This window comes from Phlebotomus papatasi, chromosome 3 (genome assembly GCF_024763615.1).
Source record: "Phlebotomus papatasi isolate M1 chromosome 3, Ppap_2.1, whole genome shotgun sequence".
NCBI classification, from domain to species: domain Eukaryota; kingdom Metazoa; phylum Arthropoda; class Insecta; order Diptera; family Psychodidae; genus Phlebotomus; species Phlebotomus papatasi.
In genome coordinates, this window is record NC_077224.1 from 42,343,004 (window position 1) to 42,364,946 (window position 21,943).

Sequence of the window (21,943 nt, forward strand, 5' to 3'; positions counted from 1 at the left end):
TGAAAAGTCGATTATGTAGAAGCACTTGAGAACAATCAAATACAATAAACATTTTTCTTTTCATTGGAATAGCATCTTGAAGAAAGATTTCCTTGCAAACTATTGTGAAAAGGAATTAAACTTAACACGAACCCAGGATCAGGTGGCTGAAAAAAGTTCAGGATCTTACTTTAAATTAAGGGAGTTCCCCGAATTACAAAGTCAGAAGATAATCTATATTCGTTATTTCTTAAATAGATAAATAAAACTATCTAAGAATACCTATACCATAAAAATTTCAGAAGCCAATTCGAAATCTTTTCGAAGCTACAAAAACGACAGCAAAGGAGCGCCCAGCAGATTTGAAAGCGGTCGGGTTTCATCGGATATTAAAAAAATCTTATGAACCGAATCAGGAGATCAAAAGCTTATTCTCTTCAGAATTAATTTATTTTCTTTGAACTAAAAGAATTGTTGTTGTGGAATTTGATATGTTGGGATATAACATCAAAATATTCTTAATTTTGTGGTTCTTCGAAATCATTTTGTGACAAAAATTAAACATTTTTCAAGGAGAGCATAAATATGGACAGGCCATAAGTAATACCGCAACTCATGGTGTATACCATACCTCTAAAAAAAATTCGAAATAAAATATATCGCAAGAGCTATTTTCGAAATAAACAAAATACATGGTTTTGGAGGAGAATGAAGACGGCTGCGGGAGAAAAGAAAAAAAGCTGTCCTAGATAATTTTGACTTATTTATGGGGCAGTCGTCTAAGATCGGAAATTGATTCCTCTTATCGTTTGGCCTCTAGCCGTGTAACAACAAGTTGAAGAAAAAGAGGAATGTATAACTTGCTCTCTCTTTGAGTTCGAACTTCGAACACTAATAAATTTTTTTCGAAAGTATTTTTGGATTAATTCTCCCCAAGGGATAGTTACAAAACATTTTCGAAAATGAAAAATAAAATCTCTTAAAAGCACTGGCAGAGGGTGAATAAGTCTGCCACTCACGGTACATGTTCAGTGCGATCAGCTCGATCCTGGAGTCTGATAGCGCGATCAGCGCGATCCTGTTGATTGATCGTGCAATCAGCGCGATCTTGCAGACTGATCGCGCTATCAGCGTGATCTTAGAGACTGATCATGCGATAAGCGCGATCTTGGAGACTGATCGTGCAATCCGCGCGATCTTGCAGACTGATCACGCGATCTGCCACTCACGGCACACTCGCTGATCATACTTATAAGATCAGTCTGAGAAGAGGCGTGTTGGGAAGAAAAAAAGAAAGCGAACAGATAATTGGGTGGTGTTCCAATGAAGATCATTAATCGTTAAGCAAAATCTCTCACAGTTAAGCAATTTTTTTTTGTTAACAGACGGACGAAAAAACGGACTCAGCATTATTTATACACTGAGAAAAAATGGGGATGCGATTAACTTTTTTTCCTAATAACTTTAACACTTTTTAGGTGTAAAAATATATAAACATTTTTTAATGTTAATTTTATACCTTTTTAAGGGTAAAATTAACATGAAAAAGGCTAACTTTAACCCCTAATACACCTAAAAAGCATAATATTTACACTGATTTCGGATCAATACTTCAGGGTAAAATTAAGATTTCTGGAATGTTATTTTAACTTTTTCGGATTTCTCTCAGTGTAGATTATATACATATACATTGAGAGAAATCCGAAAAAGTTAAAAAAAATATTCCAGAAATGTTAATTTTACCCTGCAGTATTGATCGGAAATCGGTATAAATATTACCCTTTTTAGGTATATTAGGGGTTAAAGTTAACCTCTTTCATGTTAATTTTACCCTTAATAAGGTGTTAAGATAAGATTTTGCCAGGGGTCAGTTCTCCATTTCGGATATTCCGATGCATCCAGGCCACCAATTGGGCCCCTTATGCTTCCCCACTCCTATTCTATCTTATCCCCCGATACGGGTAGCCGCTCTATATCACAGCTCTGTGTGGACAATCAGTGCCGTTATTATATCACAGCATCCCTTCTCGGTGTGTGTTTGGGATCAGTGACAGCGAATATTTGTATCGATTGAAGTACCACTTTCACATCGAAACTCGTTCTCGTCCCAGCCTCTATTGTTTAGGCGGTTCACTTTTTTGCCAATATGCACTATTGACATTACTATTCATTCATTCACTGGACGAATTCAAAGCCGATATGGCATGAGAAATCTTTTTCTGCTGCTGCTCAGCTTTGAACCCCAGACCTCGCAGTCATAGAGCTACTACTCTATCCACTGACCCACTCGAGGCCCTAATAAGGTGTTAAATTAACATTAAAAAATCCTGATATAATTTTACACCTAAAAAGTGTTAAAGTTATGATGAAAAAAAAGTTAATCGCACCCCCGTTTTCTTCTCAGTGTACATGTATGTATTATTTGGTTTCCCTTTGAATTTGTGTTCTAGCAATATAAAAGAGGTTTTGAACTTTTGTGCTTTGGACAGAAGATGTATGCAATTTCAGCTTTCTGACATAAGCAGTAAACAATTACTCATTTGAATTGCCCATGTTAAAAATCAGTTATTATTTATGAATTAAAATAATTTGAATAGTAATTTTAACATTTTGTAGAGATGGTCATCAATTTCAGAGAACAATTACTCATTTTAATTGAATGCCTAAGCGATTCAATAGAATTTGTAGCGTTAGACATTCGTTATTAAATGGACATGGAAAATTAATGTTTGTCAGTGTTTAGGATAAATTATAGCCTAAATAGCTTTTTGCGTCAATATGAATGCTTCTTGGCAAGTGGAACTGAAAAATAATCCTGAAAATGGCAAAATGTTGTGTGAGAAAATTTTGAGGAAAAGTATTTGCAAGATGGAATTTTCTCATTTGAATGGGTCGCTTCAATATATGATAATGTTTTTTGGCGAAAGTGCTCCTGATATTTTGGCTGAGGATTTTACGCACACAGTGGTTTATTCGAAGAAAGACATTACATTTAGGGCTTATATATGCTGGGAAATTTAACTCAAGAGTTAGGGATGACCCTATAGAGACATCCGGATAGAGAGCATCACACTGTATATGATGACAATTTATTTTTATTGCACCAAAAAAGATTCCACAGAGTCAGAAATTTTATGGGACAACGAGAACTGAATTGGACGAAAACGCTATTTAGACTAACACGGTTTGTGAGATGGAGGACTAAAGTTGAAAATGTTCGAGTGGGTTTGAATCACATGAAAAACGCTGAGAGTTTCCGATACAGAAGGGTTCTGTTCTGTTTTGTGGCGAAAACCAAGGGAGGGCATGAACAATTTTTTTTGTCTGGCTGTGAATTTATCTATAGGACCATATTGTGATACTTTTGATCCGGAAAGTATATATACGATACACACTCAATATGCCATGTCATGCCTGAAAATCCTTTCGCTCGTTAAATTAAACTTGTAAATCGTTCACGTTTTTTGAGAGACTACATCTCTAGAAAAAAAACTTTCGAATCTCTGGGCATTATTATTCAAGGTAATTCAATGAAAATGATTATTTAGAATTTAGGACAAATTAGTTATTGTTTGTAAATGTTTTGATAATCATTTTGGGATGCACACTGCGTATGCAAAACTTCAAATAAAATAGTGAAGGTCGTTTCTGCCAAAATTATTAAAACATTTCAACAATCTACATAAAATAATTTGATTAAATTTTCATAGACAAAACCGTATATTCAATTGTGTCATATAGGACATTGCTAATATAAAATATTTAGAAGGGTATAATTTATGCAACATCGCTAATTGAACATGTTTCGTCATTCTGATTAATTAATCAAAATAGTAAAACCAGTGCAAGTAAATTATGCACGTAATTTTCAATTTATATCGAGTCTAAATCGTTATTATTGTGTATTTTGTTATCCTACAATGCTGGCAAATAAATAGAAAAGATTATATCGACGACGCATAGTGGGGCAGAATACCCAAAAACCTGGCAAAAAATATTTTATGGTATTTTTGCATTCTGAATGACCCTAGAATGATTTATTTTCTTAAAATTGAACGTAATTAACACTTATTTGTTATTTTTATCTTAGTATTAGAAGAAAAATATTTATTTTTTAGTATGAAGACCTTCGAATTTTTTTTTGTAAAAATCTTGCTTTTGCAGTTTTATGACCTTCTCCAACCTTAGCTGTTTTTTTCAAAGAGAATATACTGGTTAAAGTGGTAAATTCTATCACGTTATCCTTTTCAAAGCATTAATGATAAATCAAGGATTTTAGAGAAAAAAAATTTCGATGGTTTTTAACACAGCAGGACCTCTAGAATAAATAGAAATTGGTTACAGATCGGGACCTCGCGGGCCTCTTTACTATTTCTTTGGTTCAAATTTATGTCATTTTTCCATATAAAATCGACTAAATCGCAATGCAAGGCCAACTTTGACGTGTTATTTCCAGGTACCATAACTTTAAAGAAAAAATCTGGGTATAAGGTTTAGTGAGGATACTAGTTAACTAATATTTGGCCACTGAGAGAAATCCGAAAAAGTTAAAATAACATTCCGGAAATGTTAATTTTACCCTGCAGTATTTATCCTAAATCGGTGTAAATATTATGCTTTTTAGGTGTATTAGCGGTTAAAGTTACCCTTTTTCATGCTAATTTTACCCTTAAAAAGGTGTAAAATTAACATTAAAAAATGTTTATATATTTTTACACCTAAAAAGTGTTAAAGTTACGAGGAAAATTGTATAATTGTATCTGTATTAGATTTCAAAAATTCGAAAAAAAATTTTTCGATTTTTTGCCAGCTTTTTGGGTATTCTGCCCCACTGTGCGACGGAGGGATTGATCAGCAGATGCTTTTCTGTATTTTCTTTGTATTTTGTGAATGAAACATCGCTTTGTAGTTATTTGCAACAAATTCAGATTGCTAATCTATCCAATGATATTACAATGATTAGGGATCAGCAGAAAATACTGAATATCCTCGCTGTATCTTTTGTCCAATAGTACTTTAAATTTTCATTCTTAATCGTTTGATTTAAGGAAGTCCGTCAGGATAGTTATTGAGCCATATTTTAACTCTTCCGAAAAATTAAAAATAGTAATATTTTGCATATAACTTGTGATACTGGTGGAAGTGTTGTTTTCTTTGTTTACCCCATTACCTACCCCTCCTCCCCCCTAACCAAGGTCTTAGGTCTTTAGGCCTATTTTGAGCAGCACCTTATGTTGAAAATCTTTTAAGAACTAAATAAATCCATAAATGGAGTGGCAAGGCGTCCCAGGCTTTGCGAAATGCTTGAACGCGTGACTTAGATGCTATATCTCAAAAGTGCTTTCGCATCATTTACCGATTACCGGTTCTCAACCGATTTGAATCGATTCATAAATCATTCAAAAGATCCTCCAAAATTGTTTTAAAAGTAATAGAATGATTTTCGGATAAAAATTAGTTATTAGCTATGAACCGGTTCATTATCGGTTCAGAACCGATTGGAACCGGCTCAGCTTTATAGGAAATTCCAAGACCTTTCAAACGAGCGTAAACACGATACCATTTTGTTGAAAAATGCGCTCTCTAGTGTCTTTTTAACCTTTGAAAAATCATTCCAATATTGAATTTTCGAAGGTCCAAGTTAAACCAATTTGGAGGGCCTATTTTTCAACGGATTTGCTTAAAATTGGGTTTTCTTTAAAGATCTTGAAATCTGCAACTCAACCACATTGGAGTTAAAGGTGATGAATTGGTAAAGTACCCATAAATGATGAACCTGTCCCAGATTTACTTTTTTTGACTCTACTTGTTACCAAGCTTTTACGCCTTAAGACCTAGGAATATGTGGGGCTATTTTGAGGTGTCGGGCTGTATTGATAAACGATATTCTAAATTAGGAGTTTTATTTGGTTACACAATTGCCGTAAAGCTAATTTACATTATACGGGCTTCAGACCTAAGATTTAGCCATATGGCTTAACTCCTCTAATTCTGAATCAGGCACGATTTTTTAGAAAGTTGTTGTTTAGGGTTGGATTATAAGGGCAAATGTTTCATTAGATTTTGAAAAATCAATAAAATTGCTCGTTATTTAGATTTTTGAGACCTTCGGGAACTGGGCTAAACCTCCAGTCTGAAGCCGTCATTACTCTATAGCCCAGTTTCTTTTAGACATATGCGAAAAATAGTATATCAAAGTAGTTCCAATGCACGCTTTTTGAGGTCACCTGCAAAGAATCTCAGGTGCCATTAGCTTATCTGGGCTTACCACTGGTTTTTAAGCGTAATCGTGATATTTCATCCATTTCGCACATGACCCCGTACTAAAAAAAGACGCTTAAGTAAATAAAATGTATACACTACCAAAACTTTAATGCTAAATCTTATTCAGAACTTCTATAAATTAATATGAATGGTATAAAATATTATATACACATTTTGGTAAAATATGGAACATAATGGCCCAGATTTACTTTTAATGAACGCTTAATGATAATAAATTTAAAAGGAGACCCAAAATTTATTTATTAAAAAAAAACTCCATTGAATTGAGGGATGCATTTTTAATAGGGTTTAAAACTTTCTTGCATCTACACAGTGAAAGTTTATTTTATCTTAAAGTTTTCCTTCCTAATTTGGCGTGTGGTAAACTTTAGGGAGTATATATTTTTTTAAAGATATACCCATTCTCTTTGAAGAACTCGTTTAGTTTGTTTACCTTTTCGAATATATCAATAATTGACGAAGGAGCGATTGTGGGTGATGGAAGGAAAACACACCCACAATTTTTCACCTTAAGCGTCAAAAGAGACAGATAAGGACGACAAAAAAGAGACTTACGTATTTCTCCAAATGGTTCGAGAGCATTGTATTGATTCTCTTTGTGGATACTGTCGAGATATTGTTGCCCTTATCACCTCCAAGAAAAAGTGATGAGTTACCAAGTCGAATTGTCACCTCATATCTATCCTGACGACGATCTGCAAAGAAAATGAAGGAAGTAGTGAGTAAAAGGGAAGTTATATCCTAGAGAAACAGCTGAGAAATTTCTCAAAGGAGATATTGTTGTTTATTTGGCAGAAAATAAATTGCCACTTGGCGAACTTAAATGTCCCGTAGAGGAATTAAAATCACGTAGTTAGGGAAATCTTGGTGAAAAAGAACTTTTAACGAAAAAAAATTCTGAATCTCTTTTGGTAAATGCAGGAATGTCACTTTGCCAGAGTTTCCCGCTCTATCCTCCACTTCATTATAATTATGCTGTAATAACCACCGCTGTTTTTCCTCAAACTACAGGGCGTCAGAAATTTAATTACTGCTTTGCAAACTAATGTTCTTGTTGAGAAAATTGCAGACATGGCTTTGCATAGCTAAACATCATTAGCCCACAGGCTCGAGGTTAATTAATTCAATGTCGTTGCTGTTGTTTATATGTTATGTGGGCTTCCTTTCGCAAATGAGAACATTTTTCTGGACTCAAGAATGTGAATTTACTGTTTTCGGGTAGAAAAACTTAATTCGGAGTAGAAAATACTGATGGTATACTCATAGACTCTGAGACAATTCTCATAGCATACAGTAAATTTCTTTTGAAAATATCTTTCAAAATACAAAACCAGAATGATACCCACAGTTGACTAGAAGGATATAATTTTAGATGTTGGCAAATGTAGAAAGACTTTGTATCTGCATTGAGCAAGCAAATTAGTTTAAAAATTTATGCAGAAAATTGAACATTATTTTTTGTGAATGAGCATTTATTCCACATGACGATCTTGATATTTTGTATCATTCTATATATTTTATACATTGCTGAGATAAATGAGGCAAGTCATTCCCGAAATTGTATCACATTCCTAGTAAAATTTTATGAGAAAATGAGCCTGGGTAAGAAACATTAGATAAGCTACATTTTCTCCAAATTGGTTAAATTTTCTGTTTTAGTTCTTCGTTTCCTTGCTATGAAACTTCAGAAGCGGTCTCAGTTATTTTATTAATTTTTCTATCAAACTTTTAGATAGGAAAAATATTTAACATATTTTTGTTATAAAATCAAGGATGAAATCTTTAGTGATAATTTTTCCATAATTATATTTCTTTTATAAAGTGAAAATTAATAATTTATTTAAGAAGTTCTTTTCAAGTGTTTCTTAAGTGGCGAAAAGTTACGTTATTTAAATAAAAGACTTAAAGTTAAATCACAATTCGTTCTAAGGCTATAGATTCTAACAACAAATCAACCTAATAAGTTAAATAGCCTTCCGCTGATATTTCAAATTGACCATTAAATATAAATAATGTTCAGCAAAGCTTTGAAATTTTATCAATGCATGGCATAAAAAAACCATTATTTTTTTTTAAATTATCTCCTGGAATTATATTGCAAAAATGAATTATCTATATATCCATAAATATTGTAATAGAGTAACCTAGAGCAAAATATGATAAGCCAAGTAGTTTAAATCTATAACTTCCAAGATAACATAGATTGAGGTTTGTAATTTTTGCACTGATAGCCTTTATGTACCTTTATTAATGTCCAAAATTTTTTGAGATTGCAGCAAGGAATATGTAGGGAAGGATGGGCAAGTTTCACACAGCTGAACTGTTTTTCAGGACAATCTGTTAAGTCTAAATGAACAATAATCAAATATACTATATTCCATTAGTTTCACTTGAGTATTGATTATCTAAAAATTTACAGGAAAATTCCTGAATAAATATTTGTCGTCCTAGCAATCTTTATCTCGGAAAGTAATACATGCGTGAAACTATCCCATCCTCCCCTAATATTACATATATATAATACTGTAAGGGTACCAAATTTCGACTACTTTTTTTATTTCTCAAATATCCAGTTATTTTTAGTTTTTGCGTACTCTGGAGATTGTATAATAAAAAAAAAATAGAAAATGTCGCTCCAACGAACGGGACGATGATGGGAAAAAGGCTTTAAAAGCCTTGAGCCAGGGGCAAAGAACTATGAAAATTCAATTGGCCAAAGTATTACTCAAAGCTATGACTATATTTGTGTTCATTTTAAAATGTTTTAAGAATGATTTAAGAAGAAAGACAAAAACGATAAACTTATTTACAAGGCACTAAGCAACACCCCTTAAAAAAGAAATATCATAAAAAAATAAATTTGTATTAAAAATATTACATTTCAAACTTATGACTTTGTCGTTTGCATACAACTATTAAGAAATTGGGTACAGTTACCCTATATTGAATTTTTAGGCTTTCTTTCTAAAATATTTTCCTTACAAGAGATATCAATTTTGGCTAATAATGTTCCATTATTTATACATCTATATGTGTTTCCAGATCAATTTAGATCCATTAAGATCAGTGTACACGTACACCTGAATCCCAAAACCTGATTTTTTTTTTTAATAATTTCCACCCAGGAATTCTTTTATCGAGAAATATCATACGGAAAAAATGTGTCAAAAAATCATGAGTTAAAATATTATAAAAAAAAAATTCACAGAGTAAACATATACTCAGTATATGTTTTGTCACCAATGTACTTTATCAGCATTGTACATAAACAAGGAATTTTCCATGTCAAGAACAGCTTTTGAAAAATGGCTTGGAAAGTACATGTGTCGTTCATGTTCATAAAGAGAAAGAATTGGCAAAGTGTCCCAGCTTTGCGGAATGCTCGAACTCACGAAATAGAACTTCCCGTGAATTATCTATTTGCATAATTTTTAGTTATCTACTGATTTACTATCTATTAATATAATTCACAAGTAAGAAAATTATTCTGAAATAGAAATCTAGTTAAGAAGGTTGCATATTAGAATTTTCTGGGCATTAGTAACATGATTATGCACAAATAAAAAGGGATAGGGGAAAGTCGTCTGCCTTCAAACGAAAAATGGAGTTCCAAATTTAAGATTTTTTTCTGAAGAATCCACAAAATGGATTTTATTTTCTACTACACCAAAAAATTCTCTTGTTCATTCGGCGTATATGGTTACCTCATTTAGCACTTGCAAGTCCTCAGTTTTTCCTTCTGAGGAAATTAAAAAAGTGATGTCGATTTGTATGAAGGTAGCTGGCATAGTCTGCCTTCAAACGCGAGGCATCTGCCTTTAAATGTTTTTTTTTCACTGAGAATATTGAATCAATAAAACTAAATGGGCTATAAATGAATAGGTTGAAGCCTAACGCACTCACTAAAATCATCACTGCAGTCAAAAGACATTAAACAATAACTTTTCTTCACATTTTTCTGAACCACTGTTTTGCACTTGAAAATTTGGAAGAAAAAGCCATTGAAGTTGACAATTGTCAATTTGAAACATCCCGGCCGGAGCAAGATAGCAGGTTATAAGTATTTGCATGACGTTCGTCAGAGAAAAGTAGGAGTTCGATTTCACATGTTTTGATGTATGGAAAGATAGGATTTAAAGGCACACGACATTAGCATTTAAAGGCTGCTGCAGGGCGATATTTTCAAATTTTTGCCACCCACAAAAACTGTGTCATCTGAACCAAAATGTATTAACAGAAATATTAAGCCTGATTAACCTTCTATGTGTCACAATGGAAGATTTATTTGTAAAATGATTTTTACTATGAAAAATCACATGATTTGTGGAACATCAAAATTACAGTTTAGAGCTCATTTTCATTTTTTTTTATCTAGCATCTAGGAAATAGGAGCTAGGCTCTCCATTTTTTGATGATTTGTGAGGATGATGGATATCTACCTAATAGTTAATAGAATATAATTTATGCTTTTGAGAACAACGAAAAAATCGCAACATTTGAAGGCTGCTGCATTTAAAGGCAGACGACTTTCCCCTACTCTAGGAAAATAATACAATTTCGGTTTCTTGACTATAATTAAAGACGGGATTCAACAGCTTTCCTAAAACTCTAAATAATGTAGCCAAGTCGGTTAAAAAATGAGCCCTCCAAAGCGTTAGACCTTTGACCTTCAATAATTCAAAATGACAAATTTTCCGGTCATGGACTAAATGTTCGCCTGGGCTACCTGTAAATCATATCCGAAAATAAAAGAAATCTATAGTGCCGTTTTCGAAAAAACCAAATAACATGGTTTGGGTAGGAATGGAGAGGTGGTAAAAAGCAAAAGGAAAAAAAGACTGATCACGATAATGTTTACTAATAGCTGGGTCGTCAAAGATTAAGTCAATATCTTCTATCGTTTGATTTCTAGTTCGGGAACAAATTTCAAGTCAAGTAAAAAAAGTAATTTCCGAAAAAATTATTCAATTATCGGTACCTAAACGATTTATTACCTATAAAACCTATGCAGCCGAGTTCAGAATTACAATACCTTTCCAAAAAAAATCCAAATTTAACCAAATTGTTCAACCAATCATTCGACTTTTTAAGAGTATCATTTGGTATCATTTATTGGACTCCCTGGATGATCTGTTCCTAATCTGAATTTGATATGAACGATGCTATCTGCACAGTTTGTGGTTGCAACCTGCTAATTTGTACTACTAATATATATATTCATAAATATCAAAAGAAAATAGTTTAGAACCAATATTTGATGCAAGTTATAAAGCATTTTACTTAACTTGACGATCTGTACTTTAGTTCTTACAACAAATTACTAATTCACTGCCAATACTTTCCCCAAAAAATTTTACTTTTCAAAGAGTAAGGCAATTTATTATAGTTTCTTTTAGATTACATTTCTTATTGAACTTTCAATTTTAGTCTTACAACGGTAATGTGAAGAGAATTGAATATTTTGAATTAATAGCAAAATTGAATGTTCAATCAGCTTAAGAAATCGTACTCCGACTTGTATTCCGGAACAAATTATTTCATACTTAGACTAAATGATGTTAATCCCATTTACAGATACAATCTCTACAATAAATTTTCAAATGTAGAGGAGACTGAGGCAAAACTTGTCAAAACGCATATTTAATTCTTTCACGAGCTCTGAGAAAATTTAAACGTTTTATAATGAGCATATTCTTGTAGAAAATTTACTGCTCTACAACATTGCAGAAGACTATTTTCCTCTATCTCGAAAGAAATGTGATTTTCGAATTATTTTCTAAAAGTCGATTTTGTAAAGATTCTCAAAATTGCTGGGGCAAATTTTGTCAGTCTTCGGATAATTTCTGACGTTTTATTCTCGCAAACGTTAAAAATATCAAACAGGGGAAACTGGGGCACCACCAAACACGGGGTACCACCAAACACTAATTTTTATTTCTAAACTACTTGGACTATCTCGACCATTCCTTCAGTGGACAAACATCCCTATAGTGCCTATAAATTCCAATCGGTCTTATCCTCTGATATCCAATATCCGATTAAAAACTCGCAGTGTTTGGTGGTACCCCGTGTTTGGTGGTGCCCCAGTTTCTCCTAGACATATTTTTATAGGAAATTTATTCCTCTACAACTTTGTCGCAGATAATTTTTCTCTATCTTAATGAGAAATGTGCTTAAATTGAGTTAATCAGTATTGGTATTTTCTGTAAGCCAAATATTCCAAAATAGGGCTCAAAATTTCATTATTTTTTTTTAATTTTACATAGGGTAAATGTCCTAATTCAAAACCATTTCCAGACGCTTTAACTTTGACAGAAGATTCAACACATTAAGTTCATATTTTTTCTGAAGACAATTACATAAATTTGCTCGTTGACTCTTCTAGAATGTTACTGTTTAGTGATTTTTTTAGATATAATTTGAAAACTTCTTAAATACAAGAAAAATATGCGAGCGTAAAATGCTTCTATTGGAAACATAATAATCTAAATGGAGACAAGGTTAAGTTTCTAATTGGAGACAAACAGTGTAAGTGAAACCGCGACGAAAGGCTTTCAAAACCTTGTTGAGTTGCTTTTGAGTGCAGAATTTGTTCTTATTCGTGGTCTTTTCTCCTTTCTCGTATAGAACAATAAGAAAATCTGTCCAAAAAAATCATTTTTCCCGGGTTTCCTATTGAAGCATTTGCAGACACTTAAGAAAAACCCTTTTTTTCACGAAATAGGTAATTATTTCATTTGAAAAATTCACGTACTGTTAACAATAAAAATTAGCACTTAATTGAAGTAAAATTAGCCAGAAATATGACATAAATGTTAAACAAAGCGAATAAACAATAATCATCTTATTGTGTTTTTCATTGGAAAACATAGTCGATCGATGAAAAATTCAATGGTGAAAAGGTGCACTTTTAATTTTTCTGAGAAATTAACAAATTAAAATTTGTGTCCATGAATGCATTTTCACTTTATTTGGAGCAAAATTAACTAAATAATAAAACTGTGATATAGAGTACTGTATTTATCGTGAAATATGTTTTCATTTGGAGTAGCGAAAAAGGCGAAAAATTTCCATTTGGAGCAGGTTTTGAATTAGCTTAATTTACCCTAATCCTTCCTCGAATCCCTTGAAACTTTGTAAGTTTAAGAAGGTTCATGAAGGCTATCTATAATAAAAATTTCAAGCCCCAGTCTCTTTTATTTTAGAAAATAGTTAATATTGAAATTTTCATTTTGACAAATTTTGCCCCAGTCTCCCCTATACTGGCTAACATCTCCGAGGGTGTTTTTGACTGTAGGAAAAGAAATCAAGCTCAGCTGGTTAATGTCGTATAGTGCTTTTTTTTCAAAACTCCACTAAAATAAACGGATATCTAATCAGGAAGGTTTAATTGGGAAGATTAACAAACCTCCAACAACCATGTACTATATTTTTTACAGTACTTAAGATGGAATTTCTTGATGGAGACTGGTATGCATGGGTTTTGAATATATCATGTAAGTTTCACTGTTTCACTAATTAACGAATATAGCCATACAAAGTCCGTCATGGATGGATAGTAGAGGTGATATAAACTCTAATTGCAAATTCACTTATCTTGTGGTGCTAAAGTCAAGCGCTAGTCAAGTCTATATCAATGTTTGTGGATCATGTTTAATTTGCAAAAGTTTAATGTTAATTAGTTAACAACTTGCAACAACTTTATAGAGCATAAACTGCCATTGCTAATTGTTGAGAACATATGTTTTCTAGTTCGGAATATAGATGGTTGTGGGGAACATCAGGTGCAAATATCAATTTAGAGAATTTGGCATATTTGAGATGAATTGATAAATATATCCATAGCAATTTGTTTAAAATAGTTGAAATACAAATAACTGGCAATTAATAATACTGTGGCTAAATTTATTGTTTTCTCTTTATACTATTTGTCAGACCCCATTCAAATAGGATAAAAAATGATAGTAACAGTAAAAACAATGAATTGGGTAGCAATCATTTGATGAGGAGGAGAGAATGAAAAAGTTCAACAAATCCAATGAACCAAATTTAAGTTAAATTGAGCGGGAAACATGAAAGAACATGCATTCAAGGAAAATCGATTGGAAAATAAGTTGAATCACTTGACATAAAAAGAAGATGTAATACTTACGAAAATTTGCTGACGAGGCACGACATTTGCAAAATTTGTCATCACCGCCATTGGATACACATTCTCGATGGCAGCTGTCAGCATTTTCACTTCGACACTGACCTGAAAGAAATGCCAAGTGTTCCGGATAAGAATACAACTATGGAAAAAAAATGGAAAATCACAATCATAAAATCCTCTCGACCCATCAACTTTGGACTCTCCAGGAGACTTTCTTTGTTTTTCTAATCTAACTTTCCACTTCAAAAGAAATAACTTGATAACATTATTCTACTCTCTCTGAAAGCATTATTCGTTCACCGTAATTTTGGATATATAAGACCAAGTATAGGACCAAAAAAAAAAACAATGTTGAATTAAATTTGCAATTCATAGCAAAGAGTCATGCAATTCTTGTTGGCACAAAAAAGATGCATTATCGCACTCCCTTGGCGATAGGAATGATTTATACCAGTTGGGTTAAAACTGAAAATTGTATGGAAATCACTCAACGATTAATTTTTGTGCTCTGCTGTGCATAATTTGAAAGTTGGCTATCATAATTACACTTCTTAATGGTCATATAACTAATCCATTTATTACACGAGATTTTAAACCCTACACAGAACCAAAAATTGAATTAATCCTCTAAAATAATTTAGAGCAAGAAATTTTGAAGTGAGAACAAATAAAACTGTACTATCAGAAATATTTATATTTTCTCTTTTGCAGTTGTGTATATAAGAGGATTAAAACGTCTTGGACAAAATCCAGCTTGAAAACTTTCTCTTGCCCCATTTATCTAAATTTAATTAGTTACACATTAGGGAAGATGCTCGAATAGAAGTTAAAAGCATGAACACAACAGTAAAGACAATATTTAAAGAAATATCTAATTCTTGATTGTTCTAGCAAATTGTAGTGTTGTTTACGACTTAAGATTACTAAATTTCGTCAAACGGAACCGGAGATATTAGGTGATCTAAGAAGTCTGGAGTAAGTGAAACAACCAAATAGGGGGAAGTGGGGTACCTTTTATTTCGGGCAGCTTTGGAATAAAACCTTTTCTCCTATTTTTAAATGAAACCTGACATTACCGCATTATACAATTTAGCTCTTCAGTCTTCAGACCACTTCTGAAGCTGAAATACATTAAAACATGTCTCAATTTCAATAAAAAAGTTTAAAAAGCCAGATTTTAAAACTGCCCCAATTCAAAGGTGCTCCACTCCCCCTTCATTTCATTTTCATTTTTGCCAAAATAGATTTTATGTATCAACATACATACATTCTTCATAAGTCAACACAACAAGTCTCAGAATTTTCCAACTTTTTTATTTAAAAATAGACCTAAATTGTAGTCAATGGATGCGTGGGTCACGGAGAGTAAAAATACAAATGTAGAATGATAATTTTCGATACTATCGAATCGTTAATAATAATAATAATGCTGGCACAACATTCCATGAAGGAACAAGGCCTTCCCGCAAGGGGATTTCTAGACATGTATTATTATTTTTTCTTGTACGGAATGAGGTTGTCAGTCTCATGCCCGTGGAATCAAGTGCAGTGAAGCTCATTGGATGCAATTCGAACACCTTTAACGCCAGAAAAATTCCTGGTGACCTAAAGGGGATTCGAACCCGGGACACTTGCATCATAGAGCGAGTGTTCTACCAATTCACCCATTCAGTGCCCTCAATGGCATGGCATAAAACTACAATTAAGAAAAAAATCAAAGGTTATTCCAAAATCGAATCAAGAGTATCGATAAATCTGTATCTGTTAGATTAAGTGAATGACGATTTTTTACGCATTGTTGGGCAATTTGTGACATTCTTAAAAGAATGTGACTGTTGATAAATATATCTACTATTTATAGGAAGTCCTGCTATCGTTTAAATTTTTCAGAATCTACAGTCGATAGTACCGAATAGTTATCATGTCTCTCCAGATTATTTACCTTGAATTATTTTATCTCAGAATATAAAAAATAATCTCATTCACACCTTTATGCATATGAAAGTACTGCGTTAAAACTAATTTTCTAAAATTATCATTAAAAGATTTTAAAAATTCAACTATTGAGACCTGATTTTCGGAGAGTTTTTTGGAAAAATTTACATTGCTGTGGACAAGATTAATTTAAAGCAGGTTCATTTGAAGTCAAAAAATATATTTCGTATTATCTGTGAGTTAGACTCATACCTAAACCGTGAATTTGTGAAAATTTCGATTTTTAGAAGAATCTTATATCATTTTCGGTATATTTTCTACCACGTTTCGTGTTGAAATAAAATTTGTTATCGTGAAAATGAAAAATACACCGTCCAATTACGACTTTAACTCATCAGGTAAAAGAGAATATCTAGTTTTCTGATTTTAGATGGACCTACTTTGAATAATCTTATTCTCTGAAGAGTAAGTTTTTTTCAAAAGTGTTAAGGAAATGAGGTTGAAATGAATAAATTTTTAAAATGTTTAAGTGAAAATTTCAGTATGAACGGATGCGATCTACCGCTAGAAAGGTCTTGATCTTAAATACAAAACACTTAAATTTCATCGAGACCGCTTCATAATGCCTTTCACAAAAATTTCATAAAGTCAAAATTCACATTCCTTTCTTTCTTAGAAGCTTTTAATATGTCTAACCTACTTTTTCGCACACTTTTTCTTTTTTGAACATTACACAAAATTAAATTTAGTTCAGCCCAATGTTGAGGCCTAATGAGTACTGAGAAATTAAGAGAAATCAATTTATACTTTATGAAATTTTTCGGATTCCAAAAGGTGTGCCAGAGTCATAAACCTGAAAAATCGGGGAACGAGGGCGATCCATCGTTAGAAAGGTCTCGATTTCAGCTATAAGATACTAAAATTGAAAAGAATAGACTAGGTTTCAAAATATTCGAGAGGGAATTTTCGAAAATCGATTTTCGGTTAATCAGATTTTTGATTAAATCGGATAAAGTTGTGTTATTAAAAAATTTGTAGTATTCCACAAGAGCTTTCAAAAACACCAAAATTTCTCAGATTTTGACAATTTAAACCGGAGTTATGGTCATTTGAATATTAAAATTTTGACCTCTATAGCTCGGATAAGGGATGTTGAATTGGCTTATGTTTTTTAATTCAAAGCTCTTAGGTTCAGCTATAATATACTAAAATTTGAAACCAATCGATGTCGTAGGGGCTGTGTTATTGAGAAAACCAGGTTTTCGTGGTTCCAAAATGGTAGAAGAGGGTAGGGATGATGAGGGGTCTGGATCTGAGATCATCATCTGCTATCAATCAATTGTCATTTAAGCATAACCGAAAGCGCTTATCGGTATTTCTGTCCTTTCTCTCCTCAGAAGTGATTGTACGACGAACGGACGAACGGGACAGGTCGGGACGACTACGAAAATCTATTTTTGTCACATATGATATTCGTGATCTATGAGTATCAAAACGAATTAATCCAAAATTTGAGACCGATCTGACGAGGCCGGATTTCACCTAGGACCACAAAAGCTGAGATTGTAAAGAATCTTAGCAAAAAACAGGAAATGACATGTCTGATTGAAAGTATCTCGTCTAACTGCTCTCAGAATATTCTCGATGTTCGTTGGTTTGTTCAACAATTTATAATAAATAACTTTATTTTATTGTTACCAAGAGTCTGAGCTATATAAATTTGTGTTATTAAAATATTTAATAATATAAATTGCAGTAAGTTTGTAAATTTTTGGGAATCTGGTCGTAATGTTAGAACTCAAATTACAGTCTATAACAGATGTGTATTTGTTTGTAAAATGTAGACCATCATGAAGGTTGATATTTCACAAAATATTGTTTTGCTGCCGTTCTAACGGTGTGAAGAAAATCTAATCTCATTTTATTGGAAAAATTCTTTTTATTAAGGTAGCCTTTTATGGGTGAAGATTTGAAAGTAGAATAACCAAAAACCATATAAAGAACCTCAGTTCAATCAAATAAAAAATTTAATTTCATCGAATACGGTAGAGAAACCCAAAAAGAAATTCATACAATTGGAAGATTTTATGATTGGTATTGATTGCTATTTTTCGGAAATTCGTACCGTGTTTAGTTCCAATTGAATGCACTTCAACAAATTTGTGATTTTCTGTGTATGTCGTGAGCAATTTATATGTCCGTAGTGGTCTAATGAACTCATTTTACAGGTCAATTACAATCCAATTATCGATCATTTGGGAATTAAATGGAAAATAAAACTCACCACTAACTGAATGAACTTCTGGCACATCACATTTATTCCCCTTAAATCCATTAGGGCACAGGCACGTAACTGCCGCATCTCCAATGTGTCTGTGAAATAAATACAGATAATGAATTTGCTTTTTCACCATGGGTGGAATCGCGAAAAGAGAGCATTAAATGGTAATCAAACTGGATTCACAAAGTTTACGTGGTGTTTTCTATCTGGACTAATGTTGTATTCATGCAAATCAGAATTTTATGAGTTAGGTGGATTTGTTGAGTAATTCATCAAGTCTAAATAGAGACTGCTAACTTATGGAGGTGGTAGGAGAAGGAATGTCTGAGGCATCAAGTCTTATCGGTCCAATTTTGCATTGAACTGAGGGTAATATCTTTTTCAACTTACTTGCAAATCCCACCATTTTCGCAGAAGCTTCTGTTTGACTCTTTGCAGAGAGGCCCAAACCCACAATCTGTGCCGCTGAAACCGGGGAAGCAGGAACAATAGTAGTCACTGAAATTTATCCAGGATAAAAGATGAAAAATTAGTTTTGTTATGATACAATTTATGTTGCGAATTTGTGGTAACTTTCATTGAATATTTCAGCTTCTAAATTTACCTAAATTCATAACTTTTATGTATACAACGAAAGTATTTCCCGAAATTTGTAAATTAATTTCTTATATCTAAGGAACAAAAACTCATATAATGTCTCTGATAATCTAAATAATTCAGTAAAATGGAAGCGTTGAATATTTTAAATTTCAGAGCATATCTAAAAACCCTAACTGTTTTATCACATTTGCACATTAAAATTTTAATATGATTCACATTAATTGTCGCTGGTGAGAGCCCAAATGTGTAATTTGTGTGTTTCAGTCATTTTATATGCAAAATTTGATCTATTTGTTGATAAAAAGGTAGACTTTGCCCGCAAAATTTTATATAAATTGATTCATAGCATTAATGCGAAAAATTATTGCTATTTTCTCTTTAATTTTTTAATGTGAAAAATATTTATGCTTTAGATAAATTTTAACTTATTTTTGCAGGCCAAGTCCACTTCTTTATCAATATATAGAAAAACCCCAAATATTAAGTGACTCAAAGACACAAATAACATATTTGGACGCTCACAAGTGACAATTAATGTGAATCACATTAAAATTTTAATGTGCAAGTGTGATAACGCCGTAAAAATAAATATAAAATGTCAATATAATTTAATGATTTCAAAAAGCACAAATATTCATTTTATTTAGCTAATTATGATAAAACGTTTTATAAAAGTTCTAATGACGATCTAATTAATTAGTTAATATTCATAGGTTATGAAGATGGGGGCGCCTGGTATTTTGTAATTCTGAGTAAATAAGTATTTGTAAATGCCAATATGGCCTAATCTTTGTAAATGATATAAATTTTTATTTTATTTTGGCTAGTTATAACAGAACGTTCTGTAAAAGTTCTAATAACGATCTAACATTTGTGGTTTACAGTGATGGAGACGCCTGGTAGTTTGTAATTCTAAATAAACTTAAATAATTTACGAAAGCCAATATAGTTTATTCTCCTTAAAAGATATAAATAAGCATTATTTTAGATAGATATGACTAAACGTACTTAAAAGCTCCAATATTGATTTATTATTCGTTTTTCGTTTGGATATGGAGGCGCCTGGTAGTCTGAAATTCTCAGTAAATCTAAACAATTTACCATTGCGTAAAAGTTAAATCTTCTGTAGCACTGTATATAATTTTACAGATTCTACGTAATTTTGCTGAAACTCTCTTACAAGAATCCACCGATCGATATAAATTCGTATTATATTGAAGTGGAGACGCCGGGTAATTTGAAATTTTGATTCAAACTTGAAATTAAGGTATACTTTCGATAGAATTTAAAGTTCTTTAACGTTTCGCATAATCATAGTAAAAGGCTAGTTGTGCCAAAATCATTTTTAGAAACTGCAGATTTGAGATAATAGTGATTTATTGATCGAGATGGAGGCGCCTGGTGGATAGAAATTACTATGTATCAACTGCACTTTTGGGACGAACAAACGTTTGGTTTGTTTCAATTGTTCAATTAAACATTGAATTTAACCAATTTATAAGAATTATCGGCCAATTCATGGAAAAAAATGTTCACATTTTTGTAATTCTCAATTCACAAAAGTTTGCCAAAAAGCTCACTCTTGAATCCGAAAGTCTCATGATCATAAATTTGATTGTGTTGATTTAGTTTCTTGGTAAAAATAAATAGAAGCAGTCGAAACCTTCGAGAAATCACTGCTAAAGGATATTTTTAATCGTTTGATGCGCAAATTGAAGTAGTGCAAGTGATAGTGAGGGCAAATTGCAGGGTGAAAGGAACAACTATTAACACATTAAGAACTTGTTGACACCTTTCCAGTAGCAATTAGAACATGCCATTTGAACACTTCTCTTTATAAGAAAGCCAGAATAGAAAAAAATTCTATCTTAATTGTATATAATTAGTTACATTAAATAAATTTTAATATCTTGACTTAAAGTTTCGAAAGGGGGGTTCCCTGTCGAAGACGTGTTTCTTTTACCCTAATCATTACCACTTCAAAGTACAACGATAATTTTTCAACGCATTTATGATTCTTTACTCTCCTCTACTGTAAATCGAAGTTCTGGGAAAACTGTATCCCATACATAGGGACTCACTGCACTTACTACTTTTCATTTCTAAGGAACCACAATTAGGGGAAAGTACGCTACCTTCGAACGTCTGAAACTTTAAACAACTCATCTTTTATATCACGTTTTTAATTAATTTGATCCAAATCAAGTCCATTAAGAACATAGATAAAAATAATGTGTCCGAAGCTTATGTTGGCTGAAGGTAGGACACGCTTTCTGACTTGAACTTCATCTCAAAAAAAAAAAACCTTCACTGTGAAACGAAAATAAGTTCGACTTGTTAGAATATAAGTCGAATAAGTCGATTTTTTGCAAAATTCGTTTTTTTCGCTTTTAGGATACTCCTTGGCACCCTCTACCTTCCCTGTGAATATTACACCGGAAAGTTAGTTATTTCCTAATTATTATTATTACTGTGATGTCTCGGATTCAAGACTGAGCAGCAGCAGAAAAAGATTTCTCATGCCATATCGGCTTTGAATTCGTTCAGTGAATAAATAAATAGTAATGCCAATGATGCACATTAGCATAAATGAACCGCTCAAAGACAATGGAGGCTGGTACGAGAACTAGATTCGACATGAAAGTGATACTTTAGTCGATACAAATATTCACTGTCACTGATCCAAACACAAACCGAGATGAACTGCTGTG

At 32.5% G+C, this 21,943-nt stretch overlaps 1 protein-coding gene across 1 annotated transcript in view; it reads right to left on the reverse strand.

Moving 5' to 3' along the window:
• LOC129806694 (uncharacterized) overlaps positions 1 to 21,943 on the reverse strand; it is a 174,939-nt gene that overhangs the window by 102,708 nt on the left and 50,288 nt on the right. Inside the window, exons 3-6 of the mRNA XM_055855464.1 lie at positions 19,023 to 19,130; positions 18,636 to 18,724; positions 14,417 to 14,518; positions 6,820 to 6,959 (exon numbers count right to left, since the gene is read on the reverse strand). Coding sequence (XP_055711439.1) covers positions 6,820 to 6,959; positions 14,417 to 14,518; positions 18,636 to 18,724; positions 19,023 to 19,130 — 439 coding nt within the window. The remainder of the gene's footprint in view (positions 1 to 6,819; positions 6,960 to 14,416; positions 14,519 to 18,635; positions 18,725 to 19,022; positions 19,131 to 21,943) is intronic.